Source organism: Odontesthes bonariensis, chromosome 24, assembly GCF_027942865.1.
Source record: "Odontesthes bonariensis isolate fOdoBon6 chromosome 24, fOdoBon6.hap1, whole genome shotgun sequence".
Taxonomy (NCBI): Eukaryota; Metazoa; Chordata; class Actinopteri; order Atheriniformes; family Atherinopsidae; genus Odontesthes; species Odontesthes bonariensis.
This window is the reverse complement of record NC_134529.1, coordinates 28,290,924-28,307,595: the sequence shown is the minus strand read 5'-3', so window position 1 is coordinate 28,307,595 and position 16,672 is coordinate 28,290,924. Positions and strand designations below refer to the sequence as shown.

Genomic DNA, 16,672 nt, shown 5'->3' with positions numbered 1-16,672 from the left:
TTTTTTAATCTTTGTTGTATCTAAAGACCCCCGGTGGGCCCATCTTCCTTGTGAAAGGCTCTGATGCAGCAGAGCAGTAATGAATCAGTTCCTGTTGTGTGAATGGTCTGTCTCAGTGGGACGTTCTCTTACTTAAGGTGACCTTGCTCGGATAAAAAACAAAAAACATACCATTAAACATCTCTCCATCAACTGCTATGTGGCTAAAACATTAAAAGTTCTGGCTTCCCTCTTCTGAAACTCCTCCATTTTTTAATTCAGCTATATGTTGGGATTCTATAAATTCATCCGTTGCATCTCTGCCTCCCACACATCTGACCAATCAGTATACAGGACACCTGGAACCAAGTGTCCCTGTCTCTGGAGCGCAGAATGGGGGGAGGTTCACTGTAAAATGTTTCCCATCAGCTCTCATTTGATTGGATTAAATGCTGAATTTATTTGAGATTATCAATTCATTTCATAGTCTCGGACTCCTATTGGTTTTCAGTTATTTTTACCGGTTACATTCAGAGGGGAGCATAGCCACAACATGCACCCCTGTTAGGTGCTATACTTCTGACTGCCTCACCACAGCATGCAGAGTATACTGTTTATTAATCCAATGTACCAAGCTCTGCATCGCTTTGTCAAAGCTATCAATAAAATCCAGATAACATCCACTTTAATATATCATTAGACATTGCATCAGAAGCATTTGTGTTATTCCTAAAGCTGCTCCGCTTGTGGAGGACATCAGCCGGAGCCAGCTCTGATTCCAGCTGGCATCAGAGCTCCCTACCACCGCTAACTTCTCACCACCAAGTCGTACCTTTAACTGCCGACAGGAACGAGTCATGAATCTGAAACTGACACAATGTTATATTTTGAATGACCTAAATGTAAGCCAGCCATCTAAGCTCAGATGTTCATTGAAAATTTGTCAAGGAACACATGAAAGTGTGTAATAATAATCCGACCATCATACCTATATCTGCTGGAGACACAGCGAGCATTACAAGACTAAAGGTCATTACAAATATTCATCAGCATATTAGAGTTTCTACCTTACAATATACACACTAACATATAATAGAAGTATATGATGTTCAACAGAAATCCGGCCGGCAGTAATTGCAGTCAGACTGGTCTGGTAAAAAGCTTCAGAAACTGGCTTCAGATTGGTGACTCCAGTTGATCAATGCTCTGCCACCATGGCTGTTCTGTTGCTTTCCACACTTCATATATGCCCATCTGCACAGATTCAGCTGTAAAAACTAAATCCTATTGGTTCACCCGGCTGCCCTGTCTGGTTTCTTACAGTGACAGAAATATATCAATGATACACGACACCTTGAAGCAGCTATAGATGTTTTTATATTTGTTTGGCAAAAAGGACAAATTTTATCCCCCAAAATCACTGGATGCATCACTGAAAGTAATATTTTCACAAGACTTACTAATTCATTGCTTTTGAAATACACTAATTATTTGTATTACTTTGTCAATATCTTCAAATATATCATTTCAATAAATAAACTGTTGATTCATTGAAAAATATTTGCAACAATCTCTCTGATTCAAACATTTAATCGGGTTTGAAATCTCATCTAAAAGATGTAAATCTCCCTAGTTGCCTGGATGATGTCTTTTACACTTAAAATCACAACGATTTAACAGCAACGTCCTGCAATTAAAAAAAATAAAAATAAAACATCTGATAGCTTTGTACATGCACAGATTAATAAGAGGAAAAATGAGAACATTTATGTCAGGCTTATAATTATAGTCCTTTATTCATCTGTTAGTTTAACTGAAGCTTGCATTGGAAGTCACACTGATTTAGCTTATCAGTAAAATAATCTGGTCTTTTTACTCCAGAAGCACACAGCAGTGAGGCCTCGGGAGCAGCTGATCCACCAGCGGATCGCCTGCCAGAGGCCAGCCTGCCAGAGGCCAGCCTGCCTCGGCTACAGGAATAGCAGCATATCTGCTTCCTCCTCCACCTCCAACAGAGAAACTGGGAAAGTGTTTCAGGCCCGTTTAAACGTTTTTTAGAACAGATTCATCCAGTGAGTTTCTACAGTCTGACTAAGATCTTCAAATGATATTTTGTTAATTACATATTATATGTTTTATACATATAACAGCTATTTAAGTGGATTTTAAGCTTCCAACATTCCTTCTGTGATGTGAAACTACATGTTTATGTCAGACACGAACTGTGACGGAGAATCCTTTCTCCTTTTCCCGAAGAAAAACCCCCCAAATATCTGCTCCAGTGTGAGCAGACTTCCATCGCGCACCTCCTCACCCTCCTTCAAAAAATAGAAAAAAAAACACAACCGAGACAGAACGCACTTCCACGCGCCTATTGGCCTTTCCGTTTCCGTGACGTTTCCTTTTCCGGCGCTGCGATTGGCCAGCTCCTCCGCCCTTCTCCCTGACTGACAGCCCGGGGGCCCGAGGCTCCTCCCAGCAGCAGCAGACGCTATTTGAGTGGGGGACCAGCACATTATTGTACATAGAACCAGTATAGTGTCGTCAATGGGAAGCACGCGAGACGGCAGCAAAGCGAGTTACAGTCCAGGTTTTCGATCCGCAGCCGCACCATGCTCTCCAGGTCCACCCCGTGTCTGTGGATTACATTCTCCCTTTATTTCTGCTCCCATGTTTACAGCGCAGAAGCCCAGAATGCGAAGGAAGGTAAGTTGTTAAAGTTTGGACTTTCCCGTCTTATCCCGTCGCGCCGCAGACAGCATCCAGGAAAAAACAGGAATGTGTTCACAGCCAGCAGGCAGCCGCGACACTTTTTTTCTCCTATTTTCTCTAGAATTAGAGTTTTTATGAGGCTTTCAGTAGACATGAATGTGAGCGTCCCCGCTCCCGACTGTTCGGCGACCTCGCGGTGTTTTTACGCACGGCGGTCCAACGCTGTAGAAGGCAGATTGGAGGCTGGCGCTCCTGCTTCTGCCTTACACAGCGGCACTGTGCCATGAGCAGACTGTCGCCACTAACTGTGTGATATAGTTATATATATGTATATATGTATATATATATATCCGTCCATCGGAGAGCAGTTTCGGGGGTTATTTCCTCTAAAGTGGCCTCCGCTCTGTCCAGCCTTGTTTCTTGGAAGGAAAATCCATCAGATATGAAACGGATACCTCATCTGCCACTGACTCTCAGGGTGAGCAGAATAATGGGAACAACAAACCAAATAAAAGAGGATTGAACACCACACTAGAAATCGGCACCTTTTAATTGATCAGGTTGTGGATGAATTAAGGTAATTACTGAGCGCTTCAAAACAGATTTTCACTTGGAGTGTTTTTTTTATTTTCACCACGGAAAAACTACCGGCTGATACGTGGACGTGTTGTGGATGTTGATTTGAGTGAATCCGCGGAGTCCACATGCGGGGTTTCTCTTTCACAAAATAAAATAAGAGAATTATTTGTAATTTTGATTATTTTTTCCTGAATGCGTCCCGGCGGCTGCTCGTCATCCGACAGAACTGGTGATGCTGATGTGAAATCCAATTTAAACAAGTTCATTTGGGAAAGCCGCCCGTGCCGCTATGCGCTTTCCTCGCGCACCGGGAACATAAAACAGGCTCCACTAACACATCTCCTGAGCCGCGTGTTGCAGATGGTTAAACGTCAGTTCTGTGGACGTTTAAAGCAGAAAAAATACTCTTTTCAGCGCACCCAGGTTATTGTTTGCGTGTCGGGTGACAGGAGGAACAACAGCCGTGACCTTAACGCAAAGGAAATTGTTTTAACATGTAAAAAAAGTACTAGAAAGAAGTGAGTTCATGTTTAAAATAAATGACAGTCGATACCTATCTCATTTTTAATTCTTTATCTGTTTCCTAAAAAGTTGCCCCGCAGACTATAGGACCTGTCCACTGCAGTGTGTGCGCGTCTTTGTTGCACGCGTCCGCTTTAGCTGCTGCTCATAGAAATTGGGTCACGGGTGTTCATGCTATGGGCTGTAGATGTGATACAAAGGCCCGGTGCCTCAGTAAGATTTAACCACCTGCCTCTTGGTTTCCTGTCACCAGTGATTCTGCTGGACTCAAAGGCACAGCAGACAGAGCTGGAGTGGATCTCCTATCCTCCCAATGGGGTAAGTCTGCACAACCCTGGCGCTGCATGCGCATGCACTTCGCATCTCTTATGTTTTCTGCTTCATCTCATGTTTCACGCCTTTGATAAGACATAAATAACATTTTGAAGAGCATATACCGAAGGTTCACTGTGATATCAGAAAAGTCGGCCAAGATGAAAAAAGATAACAAATGCAGGAGACTGTAATGGAAACGCTGTAAACATTAAGCGCGCAAAGACCTTAAGTCAAACACTTACAGCAGTCCGATTAAAACAAGAAACTTTGAAAATAAATAATGGTAAAACTGAATTATTCTTTTAAAATGTGTTTGCCTGATAAAGACCTTTACAACCCTGTATTAGACATACTTATGCCTTATTATTTATTGTGTAATCACCACCAATCTAAGTTTGACTGACTTTAGATCATATCATGTCAATCTTGTTTCATGGTTGTCACATTTTAGTTAACCCCATTATGGTTCCACTCCTTTACAAATGCGTTTTCTTTCAGTGGGAAGAGATCAGCGGCTTGGATGAGAACTATACGCCCATTCGCACATACCAGGTCTGCCAAGTCCTGGAGCCCAATCAGAACAACTGGCTTCGGACTAACTGGATAGAGAAGGGCGATGCCCAGAGAATTTTCGTGGAACTGAAGTTCACCTTGAGGGATTGTAACAGCCTGCCTGGTGTGGTGGGCACCTGCAAGGAGACGTTCAACTTGTATTATCAGGAAACAGATTCCGAGATGGGCAGGGGCTTAAGGGAGAATCAGTATGTGAAAATCGACACGATCGCTGCTGATGAAAGCTTCACCCAGGGTGACCTGGGCGAGAGGAAGATGAAGCTGAATACGGAAGTCCGCATAATTGGCCCTCTGTCCAGGCGGGGCTTCTACCTGGCCTTCCAGGATGTCGGGGCGTGCATCGCCCTGGTGTCAGTCAAAGTCTATTACAAGAAGTGTTGGTCTATCATCGAGAATCTGGCCACATTCCCAGACACGGTGACGGGATCGGAGTTCTCCTCGCTGGTAGAGGTTGAGGGTGTGTGCGTAAACGACGCCGAGGAGGAAGCCGACAACTCGCCCAAGATGCACTGCAGTGCCGAGGGGGAATGGCTGGTACCTATTGGGAAATGTATATGCAAAGCTGGATTTCATCAGAAAGGAGATGCCTGTGAACGTGAGTACCCTTAAAAAATGGATCAAATATCAGATGCATATGGCCTAAATGCATTTCCTCTGTAATTCCTGAGTTAAAAAAAAAAAAAAATCAATGAGTTGCATCCTGAGTGTCAAAAAAAAGAAAAAAAGCAGGCCCAGAGTATTTGTGGTTTAATAATGGAAAGCAAATGAATCACAGTTTAGGAATTGATGACAAACAAGTTGTGTAGGCAAAGGGGATTAATGCAGCTGCAGCAGATTTGACAGCAGTGGAGTTGGATGGATAATTGAGGCCAGACATGTTCAAAGTAATAATTGGATTCTGTGTTAATTGATTGTGAGGCTCTTAATTTATCAGCACAAACCTGTTGACACGAGGATAAAATGATAACTTAAGTTTGGCTCAGACACTCTTCAGTCTCTCACTGGCTGGGAGCCGAGATAATCACCAGCAGAGTTCACAGGTCTGGAGGAAGTCTGGCCGGCCTCTGAGTGCAGCCCGGCCCGGCCAAATGACCGCGACAGGCCGGAAAAACAAACAACGGCTGTGTGGTGAAAAGGAAAGTGTTCCTTTTTGTTGTCGCGGCGCAGTAATATGTGTTGTCTCTCTGGAAAGCTCAAGGGATTGTTTTAAGAGGCCACCTGACTTGAGTGATAGAAATTGCTGTGGATAAAAAGTGAGCGACTTAGGTCACGGAACTTAAGTGGCGTGCCTCATCAGCCTGGTCTGTTTTTTTTTTTCTGTTTTGAAAGTGGGCAACCTCAATCTAAGCAGCTTATAAGGAGCAGCGGCAAGTAATAAGTGAATGGAATGCGCCTAAGAACAAATTAGCGTCCCCGGCAGACAAGCTTTTATGCCACGCTGTCATCCATTAGGGACCCCTCTGAGGGAGGTGTGTTAATGAAATATATTAGGCCATGTAATTTAGAGCAACACAGCCTGCCTCTGGTTGTGTTGTGTCTCTAATGTTAGCAGGCGATCACTGATTCAGCCCCATGGAGCTCCATCTGATTGTTCTTGTTGTTTTAATATGCATAAGATCCAGTTGTGCCCTTAAGTTTACAAAAAAAAAAGCTCACAATTTATTTCCACAGGGAGAGCGCTACGAGGTAAAAAAACCACAGCTTTTTGGGTCTTACTGCACAGCCTTTCATTCCAAGACTGTTGCATGGCGTTAGAATTGAATTGCTTTGCGAGTCAACTGCAGAAAGTGCGCACAGATATGGAAGGAGTGCAATCATTCTATCCTCAGATTGTTTCAAGCTTGAGGAAGGAGGCTTCTCAGTGTATGTAGTTCAAATTCCAATCTTGGCACTGCACCTTTATGAGGTTTATCTCCACTGAGGCATGAGCAGCTTTTGTATGAAGGGTTATTTAATATAAATAAAATGAGAATCATGATGCACCATCAGCACTTCTTCCAGAGGCTCCACTGACACCAAATTGTCCATTCAGTAGTTTCCTTAAGATCAATTTAAAAGCTGTTCAACGTGTTTCTACAGCTATACAACGCAGCCCTGAGTCCAAGTGTCTATGACCATAAACACGATGAAAGATTCTGCCCCCTGGACCTGGGACTAGCTGGTCCAAGAACTGCGAGAGTAATTCATCTCATCTTTGCAGCTGAAGGGATTTGCTCCCACATTATCTGATGCTACATTCTGCACCTTAACGGGAAAGTGTCTGGAAATCTGAAATGAACTAGTTACAATGAATCAAGAATCAAGAATCTTTATTGTCACTGTGCAGGCATAATGAAATTTAGTTCAGGAGCTCTTGGCTTGGGATACACAAAAAGATATAAGGCACACAGTATAAAGATATCTAAGTTGTACAAAAAATAATAAAAATAGTAAAAGTTAAGGTAAAAAGTTACAGTGCAATCCTATTCTTTGAGGCAGGTTTATAAATCTCCTGAATGGCCCAACTGGAAAGGGGGAAAAATGGCTGCCATAGAAAGGAGTAACGCACAAAGACTGTCCAAATGAAGAGTAGAACACACTTGTTAGCTCTCCTGAATAGTGATGGAAATGTAAGAAAAAGATTTTTTCACAGACGAGCCCAAACTTTCCCACTCAGCTCCCAGCTAACAGCCGAGTCATTGTACTTTTTGGTTGTTTTAGGTACAAGTCCAGCTGCTTCTGATGGTGGAGGATGTTGTTTAGCAGACTCTAGATACTTTGTTCAAAGAAAGTTAAGACACTTTGAAACCGATGCATGTTTCATATCATAGAAAGACTTTGAAATGGTGGGAAGTCTTTTTTTCTTGGAACAATCGGATTTCTTAAAACTGTCTTTAACTGCTTCTGTTTGAGTGCATGTGCTGCTCTGTGATCCTAACATCAGGCAACAGTATTTGACTATGGTGGAGCTGCAGGTGGAGTAAGTGCATTGAGCTGTCAGTCATGTCATCTGAGAAGCTCCCTGTGTGGATGCAATTGCCTTCTCCCAAACTTATTGTGATCCACTCATTCATCACGCTCAGCAAAGAGACAGCCCTTGTCTTCCACCTCTGCCCACCCCCTCCCCTCCCCTTCCCCCTGTCGGTTTGACACTCTTTGCGAGGCCGTAAATGTCACCCTTCTGCTGCTTCCTTCAGTGGTCTTAGTGTAATGAGTCTTTAAAAAGGCCAGTTGAAGTGTCCTCGCAGCCTGCGGGCTTCATTTTGCGAAAGCGTGTGTTGTGGAAATAGCCTTCATTCATCTGCTGGTTCTGCTTAGCGCTGTCTGCTGGTTGAAATTGAGCCGCTGAGTTGTTTAGACACAGCGGGCCCTTGTGAGAAGACACTAGCATCTTTGTTTCACTCAGTGCAGAGAATGCACGTTGTCCAGTTTTGACACATCACATCATTGCGGTATTAAATAACCAATTCCTGAGAAATTATTCACTGTTGACCCTCGCCCCGACAAGGGAGAGGCCTCTAACTGGTGAAGAACAAATAAAACGGGCCATATCTTGGAAGCATCGGTGCACGCTAACAAGAGAATTAATGAGAGGATACAACATCCTGTAGATGCTGGCACCATCCATCATGGCTGTCAGGAAGTTGGACAGAAGTTAGTTGTAGACTGATTGATGATCCTGCCCCCTGAGGTAAGGGGCTGAGCACCGGCTGACCGCGACAGCTAACATGTATGGAAGCCACCGGTCGGCCCAAGGAGCCGAGCCCAGCCTCTGGCTTGCAGAGAAAGCTACGTTTAGCATTTCAAATGAAGCCAGGAAGGCAAGAGTCACAAGGTCCTCATACATCTTGATGTTCCACTGATTGATAAGGTGTGAATTTAATACACCAAATGGCTCTCTTTTGCAGCTCCTCAAGAGCTTAATTATGCAAATGAGAGGTGTGTGCCGAATCCACAGGAGACCCAAATGGACCTAAATCATTCAGGATTGAAATAATGGGTGATGGATGGGGTCTCATCCCGTCACTGCCAGACAGTGCAGGCGTCCTGTGAATGGTAGCCCTCTTCCAGAGCCCAGAGCCCAGGGCTTTTCCTTTCTGTTTGCTCGGCCTGGCAGGTAGCAGTCAGACACACAGATGCAGCATTCTCTCCTCAGGATGCCATGACCGGCAGTGTGCTGAAATAAATTACCATGGAGAAGACTCCAAGACATCAGACTTAGAGAAACAAAACTGCAGACTGCAGAGCAGGTTAATGAAATGATGAAAGAAAAAAGACAACCATCATCCTCAAAAATGGGATTTGTTTTTTTGTCCATCTTAGTGGATTTGTTTGGGTTTTGAACCGATGGTCAGACATTTTTTTTATTTTCTGACATTTTGCAGTCAAAACATAAAAAATGTGGATATAAGTAATTCTAATATTTTATTTTCTATATGAAAAACAACCAACAACTAAAACACAGGGACAAGTCACAACCACAGTTTGAGTTGTCCCTCCCAATATTTTTTGATAATATTCTAATATAACTTTTTTTTTTTACATAATGCATTAAATATAATATTTTTCACAGACTCATTCATAGTGTTAAGCATTTGTAGAGAACTATTTTTCCGACGTGCCCTCTCGTCTCAATGTTCAGTGTAACCTGCAAGGCAACAAGGTTAGATGTGCTGCCGTTTGATTGGCTGAAGGGTCAGCACAGGAGGGTATGAAGCCCCCCTCGTGTGGCAGAGTCGCTGGAAGATGCTGGCTTGACGGTGAAATATCAGATCAGAAGCCACAAATCATGAAAGTAAATCCTCACATTAATATTTCATTTGGTCTCAACATGTTTCTGCTTTGTAAATAGAAAAACGCAAACACTCATTCTATAATGGAAAAGTGTTATTATGGTGTGAATGTAATGTAGGCTAGGAGGCTAGTTTTATTCTACATTAGCATTTTTTTCATGAGGAGATGTTTTTTTTCTCTCTATTTTTGAATTATAAACAAAGTTGGTTCCATAAAGCCTAACTCTTGGGTATTCCTGTAATATTCAATATAATATTCTTCTTTAATGCATAAAGTCAGCATATAAGATCTGTCCTGGGATGTGTCCCTACCAAAGCTAAGACCAAACTTACGCCCTTGAACACAGTGGAGCATCACAAAACCAACAGCAACACAACACATTCATAATTGAAAAGTAAGGACTATAATTATCATTAAAGTCGATATAATTCAAAATTTGAGAAGCAATCAATTGAAAAAACGATGTTTTTTAGTTTTCTAACCTCAGTCATTTTCAACAAAGAATTTGTTGTGCTGAAAGTCATGCGAACCTCCTCATCCTGTTTAATATTTTCTCCTTTGGAAATTTACAATCGTCCCACAAACATTTCCTCTGGGCTCGTTCTGCTGTAAGTATGCGAACCAAACGATGCAAGAGGGAAGAATCAAGTTGGCATGCTTAGAAAGACCTGATTCTATTCCTTAAAGCTGCCGTCGGCAGGTTTTCAAAATTCCGTGTCTAAAGTCGGAAAATTCGAACTGATACAACTTTCAGGTCCCTCCCCCTCTGTGGACGAGGTTGTGCACGTGAGTTCACACCAGTGTGCGCGCACACAAGCTGGGGGCAGACTCACGCTCAGCATGGAAGACGTGGTTGGTGAATGTTCTGCTCAGATAATAGATAAATAATAAACCTAACGTGATTGGTTAAAAACAGCCGGGAGCGCTCGATTTTTGCAAGCACGATTACAGGCTTCAGAGGGAGCTACAGAATTCGGGATTTTTCCTAAACAGCCTATTTAATATTCTACTTCCAGAATCCCATGACAGTTCAAGCTAATATGACTAAAAAAAAGTTGCAGACGGAAGCTTTAAGTTGGAAAAGATAAAATATTGCATTCGAAGATCGACCCAAAAATTCCATGAAACTTGGGCCCCACTTTTATCTTATTTTGAGAAGCTTGAAGCCCTCCCGCATGATTGAAAAGTAAACGGGAATGAAGACTCAGAGACCTCAGAAGACCTGTGTAGTGACAATTAAAGAAAGCAAATAGCCTACTGGTACTGTCCTGAATATCCACCTTTTTTTTAATTTTCTTTATTATTTTTGTTTTTTATTTTGCATCATTATTGTATTTTTTATTATTACTTTAATCCTGTATATTTTCATGTTTGTAATTTTTTTCTAGTGTAACATTTGGGGTGTACTTCTCACTCTTATTCACTTTTATTTTATTATTCAGCTTATTTTTTTGTATAGGCAGCATGGTGGGGTGGGGGGGAGAAAATAAGAAATATATGTATGTTGAATAAAAAAAAAGTTGGCATGCTCAGATGAAATGGGGTACATTTCAGGCCTGCTGCTGAGGACACAGTCTCCCCTTGACCGTATTACTGTATTCACATGTAGTTCTTTTGCTCTAATTCCCTCTCATTAGCAGACTGAACCGCAGCTACTTCCTCAGAGGAAGAGACAGCAGAATGTTTGAAATTGTGGTTTGGCAAGCAGTGATTTTATTAAAAAAAAAGAAAAAAGTATTTATTTTACTTCTACACCCAGCTCCCCCTTTTTTATATCCTTTTGCAGATGAGAGGTAAAAACAAGAAAAAGGATGTTTCCTGGGATAGAAATGCTTGAACCGACGCCAGCAGCACTTTCTGTGGAATCCGGCTGTTCTGCTAACACATACAAACTGAATACAAATGGCTCATTTTACATCCAAAAAATATTCAATAGGATGCTCTGGGCCTTGGTAAATATTTGTCTTTATTAAGACACTGAAAGGCTGCCACATAGCACTGTGGTAAGGAATATGAAATATGCAATCTAAATTTGGGGAATCACCAGTTGGCTGCCAGTATAAAAGGTCTGCACCTGATTGAAAAGCCCACTCCTCTGATTTTGCAGCCTCTAAAAACCATCCAAACAAAGGGAAATATCATGTCTTCCTTCACTTTTAACGTTGTCTGTTTAATTTAGTCGACCTAGAAAATGTCACTGATTATATGTTATATATTTGATGTTTTTGAAAAAACTAAAGTTTTAGTTGCAAACAACTGTCGGCTGAACGATTGAACGGAGGATAGAAATGATGGAAGCAGGTAGAAACTGACGGGATGGATTAATCTGATAGGTATAGCTCTAAGTCCTTAAACACTGATAAGTGCACAATAAGTGTGGAATGAACCCCAAATCCACCGTTCAGGACTTGCTTTTTAGCCACCTTTGGGTCACACTGCAGATATCACTTCTCCATCACTGATGATTATTGAATTCTGCTGATTTCCCGTTAACTCTTCAAATGAAGGATCTTTAAACATCACTGCCTTTGCCAGACTCTTCCAGTCCACGTGGCTAATTGGCATAAGTAACATCGGGCACCTGGTCAAGAGAATGTTGATGCAAAGATTTTGAACGATTTCCAGGTAGAGTCTTTTGTTTTTGGTCTTTGTGCGTTCCACAGTGACTCGGTCAGGATTCTCAGTCTGTGTATTCTGATGCAAATTGCAGTGAGCTATTTCAGTCCAGCACGGAGAAGGGCAATGACTTATCATCACTGAGGTCTTGGAATCTGACCTGCCAGTCGGACCCTGTGTTGCGTCACATGAATGGACAGGATCTGCGTAAACATTCTTCCTCCTCGTGCAAACAAAGCCATATGCTCAGCTCTGCTGGTTAAATGCCCCAGAAAGGGAGACCTCTGTGACTTTATGTCAGATAGCGTTATTTCCAAGGTGACTCGGAGGTTCACGTTTGGCCATGCGTGAGGTCAGTGAATATTAACTTCATTTACACATGGCTGCAGACCGGCGCAGAAACACAATGGAGCCCTGCCTGTTGTGTTTAGTAATGTGAGCACCCTGGCTGACAGGACACTGTCAGGAAGAAGATGGATGATCGCAGCAGTTGACCCCTGATCACCAGAAGAGTCACCTCTCGGTCCCCCTCCCCATGGATGACAAAGGAGCCCGCTCCACAATGCAGCAGTTCTCATCTTCACTTGCACTAACAGGTTCAGACATCTCCATCGATCCCTGGTTTCAAGCCTCTTGCGATTCTAAGCTTTTGCCCTTTTTAGTTATCCAAACTGTGGCACAGATGTCTTTTTTGTAATTGCTTGCCTGCTGGCTGCCTGAGAGGAATGTGATCAGACAGTCGAACTCAGTGTCAGAAGACAATGTCTTTGGTGTTCTGTGTTTTGTCCCCGTGGCATGAGGGTGAAAGTGATATGTGACTGGGCCCGGGGTCTCAGCACCTCAACAAACAGCAGGGTTCAGCAGTGTTGTCAGTGGAGCTGCTCCTCTGTGAGGCCCTGGACCCCTGGCTCTGTGCTTCAATCTCACTTCAACAGGAAAATCAATAACTTATTACATAACTGCACAGTTTTTTCTAACACTTACTTTCAAGGCAGAGGAAGCAGAACTCGAAATGTTCTCAGGACGGCTCTGTTTAGGAAAAAGGTTTCTTACAGAGCATTGTTCTGAACGAGTGGAGGACAGGCACTGATATTATGTGCATTTCTCAATTATATACTGAAGATTTTACTGGATTACTTAGTGAATACTTTAAAATTGTCAATTCATCCCGCTCGTTCATCTGACGAAAGTAGTTCGACTAGTTGGCTGGGGTTTAAAAAATAAAGCTTTTTGCTGCTCAAAACAATATGCGTTCAAAAGAGTAATACATTTTCATCACAAAATCGTTCTCCAGGAAAAAGTAAGACCTCACAATCGCTTGGCCCTATTTTCTCTCCCTTCGTATCACTGCCTGCTGTGTAGACCGTGCAGACCGAAGCGCAGACCGAGCAGTCCCCTGCTTCCGAGCAGCAAACACCGTAACAGGCGCGGCTGTCGGCAGGCGGCAGCAGGCAGTGATACGAAGGGAGAGAAAATAGAGCCAAGAGATTGTGAGGTCTGACTTTTTCCTGGAGAACCATTTTGAGATGCAAATGTATTACTCTTTTGAACGCATATTGTTTTGAGAAGCAAAACGCTTTATTTTTGTGGCCCCAGCCAACTAGCCGGACTACCTTCATCAGCACCAAAACGAGGCTGGAACTCTGCTCACAGGACGCAGCAGGGGGTAAGAAGATGTTCATAAATGATGTTGCTGATATGGGATGTCATACAGCTTCATGTCAAAAGAGGCGAACTATCCCTTTAAGTAGGATAAACAGCCCCTTTAAGATCATTCTGGACATGCACAAGCATTCGTGGGCATTTGGGGAGACATGGCCACTGCAGTGATGAGCTGGCTTGACATTGTTCCGTTACTATCTGACAGCTTTTTTTTTTTGTTTGGGGGGGGGGGCTGGGCTGGGCTGAATCGGGAGGGTTGGTAGGCATTGGAACAATCCAGAGATAATACTCAGCTGCTGACTGGGGACATTTTCAGTGGCGATTTCGCTTTGGCTGCAGGGGGCTTTGGATTGGTCAGACCTTTGGACCCCATGCTTTCATCCCCAGAATGCAGAGTCCTCTCCTTATAGCGGTGTCTTTCAGCACGTCTCCCTTTTAGAGCCGACTATCTCATCCATTAAAGGTATCTGCCTGGCTGGCCTTAAGGGGCCACTCTGCTGTGTCTATGCGAGTTAAATGAACGAAACAAAAGACGATTAGGCAGAGAAATTTTCCATGTCACTGAGAATCCATTTCAGAAAGCTCACTCCGCCTGACAGCTTAAAGAAGCAAAGACCTCTTAGGAGGACTGTGCCCAGATCCATGATACAGCCCCAACAGAGTGAGAGGCCATAGTTTCACCGCTGTAATGTGTATCAACTTAGAATGCTTTTCATTTCCAACATCCAAACCCAATGAATCATCAGGAGTACTGGAGGAGACTCTGCTGTGAGAAATGCAGTTCACACACTCGTGCTTGGTGAGATTTTATTTCTCCTTCCTTTAGATCTTATCAATAGTAGATACATTTCTAAACAGTCTGGCATGTCTGTTCATGAAATAATTACCTCATGCCTGATAAAACGGAGGAGAATATTAAAGTTTCGCTCATAATGCTCAGCAGTTAAAACGAATGTCTTCAGAAACGCCGTCTTTGTTATTCTGGAAAAGCTCAAGAGAATTCAGTTAAAGGTTTTATACGCTCCTTTCCTTAAGTGAAATTAAGTCCGTCATCTAATACATTTGGGATGGAGGACAGAACTGAATACTTGAAAAACCACCAGAGGTAATTAGGAAAATATTTAGTGACTCTGTAAATGTCGTATAAACTGAGTGTGGTCAGCAGTGCTAAACTGGTTTCTGTAATGATGAGAGTAACCTGAAACAAGTAGAAATGAAGATTACAGCATGTGCCAGTAATGTTGACTCGAACACAATAAGGTGTTCTTTGTTCCAAAATGTCTCACTTTTAGTTCACGACTATAGCATCGGTTTTATCCCTATAGCAAGAGTATTAGCTTCATTTTAGTCGAACTCAATCAGAGCGTGGCTTTGATCTTTGGCATGTACAACGGAGCAGGCGCTTCCTTCGGGTTTTCCCTGCTTAGAGGGCAAAGCTGCATGCCCTCCAACACAGTGTAAGGGAATGCTAATCTTCTCTTTGTTTCTCATGGAAGCTACTTATCTCCTGCTAAGCACAGGTACCTCGGATGAATGGCTTGCTTGTGAGGATGTGTGGAGTGTGGCAGCAGCCAGACAGAGCCATTCCAAGTATGCGTGGGGTGGGGAGAGAACCTAGCAGAATGGGAATCCAGAGTCTTAAAACATCTGATATGTGTTTCTGTGGCGCTTTCCATTCTTTTCTTGCTTTCGGCCTTGTTGTCGTCATGACCTTGCTTCCCTCCTTCTTCCTATATCCACGGAGGTGTCACTAATTTGAATGAGCTTGTTTGGAAAAGGGTTGGAAACTCAACCTCTGGCCCGTTAACTTTTTTTTCTTTTCTTTTAGCAGAAAGCACAGTGTTTCGTTTTTGTGGCCTGTCGCTATTTTTAAGTTCTGAATAAGTGCCTCATCTCTCAGTGGTGGGAGATGAACTTGTCTGCAGGCAGAAATCTACGTGCTAACTTTCAGAATAAAAGTTGGTTCAGAGTTGTGCGTCAGGCTTTGAGGAAGGACAAACAAAGACCTTTTGATACACCAGAGACTGCTTTAAAACACACAGATAAGGAAAAGAAAAGTATGAAACTGGAAGAATTTGGTAGCATCATTTTAGAGGATTTTTTTCAATATGGTTTTTTGATGATGCAAAGCACAGCGAGAGGGTTCCAGGTTCAACTCCCGGCTGGTGGCCTATCTGTGTGGAGTTTGCATGTTCTCCCCGTGTATACGTGGGTTCTCTCCGGCTTCCTCCCACCGTCCAGAAACATGCATGTTAGGTTAATTGGTGACTCTAAAATTGTCCCTAGGAGTCAGTGGTTGCTTTTCTGGTTTGTTTCTGTGTGGCCCTGTGATGGCGACCTGTCCAGGGTGTCCCCCGCCTCTCGCCCAATGACTGCTGGGATAGGCTCCAGCCCCCCCCCCCCGACCGACGGATTAAGCGGGTATAGAAAATGGATGGATGGATGGATTATGCAAAGTTTTTAAACTAAATCTTAACAAGCAATGTAGTTAGCCTAATAGATAACTAATGTCTTCCTTTAAGATACATTTGATTCCTCCAAAATGTTTGCGGCTGTAAAGGTGTACGTGTTACCCAGAAGATGAAATCAGTTGAGCGCTTCTTTGACTTTTAAAGTAGTAAAAATACACTCGGGTAGGATTTCTAACAGGTCGGAAATGACTCCAAAGATGTGCTGCCTCTTCTGTTGCAGGGGAAAACACCATGGGCTTAAGTCCATAAAAGAGATGCAGCTATAGTTCAGTATGAATAAAAAGCCAGTAAATAGATCCTGATGAATGTCCACACTGAGGTCTACTATTTATTGAGGCAAAGAACATAAGTCACATCTAATCAGACCAATGCACGCAGGCCCTGGGCAATGCTAATGCATAAGAAATAAGCTCTGTGTGAGCTATTGACATCCCTCTCTATGGTCGTAGCACACGGTCATGCTCCTAATC

General features: G+C 42.9%; 1 protein-coding gene across 4 annotated transcripts in view; it reads left to right on the top strand.

Moving 5' to 3' along the window:
• The first annotated feature begins 2,471 nt into the window (after positions 1-2,471).
• The window catches only part of epha7 (eph receptor A7), a 147,504-nt gene continuing 133,303 nt past the window's right edge, over positions 2,472-16,672 (top strand). For all 4 annotated transcript variants that reach the window (XM_075459699.1, XM_075459698.1, XM_075459697.1 and 1 more), the window contains exons 1-3: positions 2,472-2,685; positions 4,046-4,110; positions 4,606-5,275. In XM_075459699.1, coding sequence (XP_075315814.1) covers positions 2,592-2,685; positions 4,046-4,110; positions 4,606-5,275 — 829 coding nt within the window. In that variant the 5' untranslated portion in view covers positions 2,472-2,591. The remainder of the gene's footprint in view (positions 2,686-4,045; positions 4,111-4,605; positions 5,276-16,672) is intronic.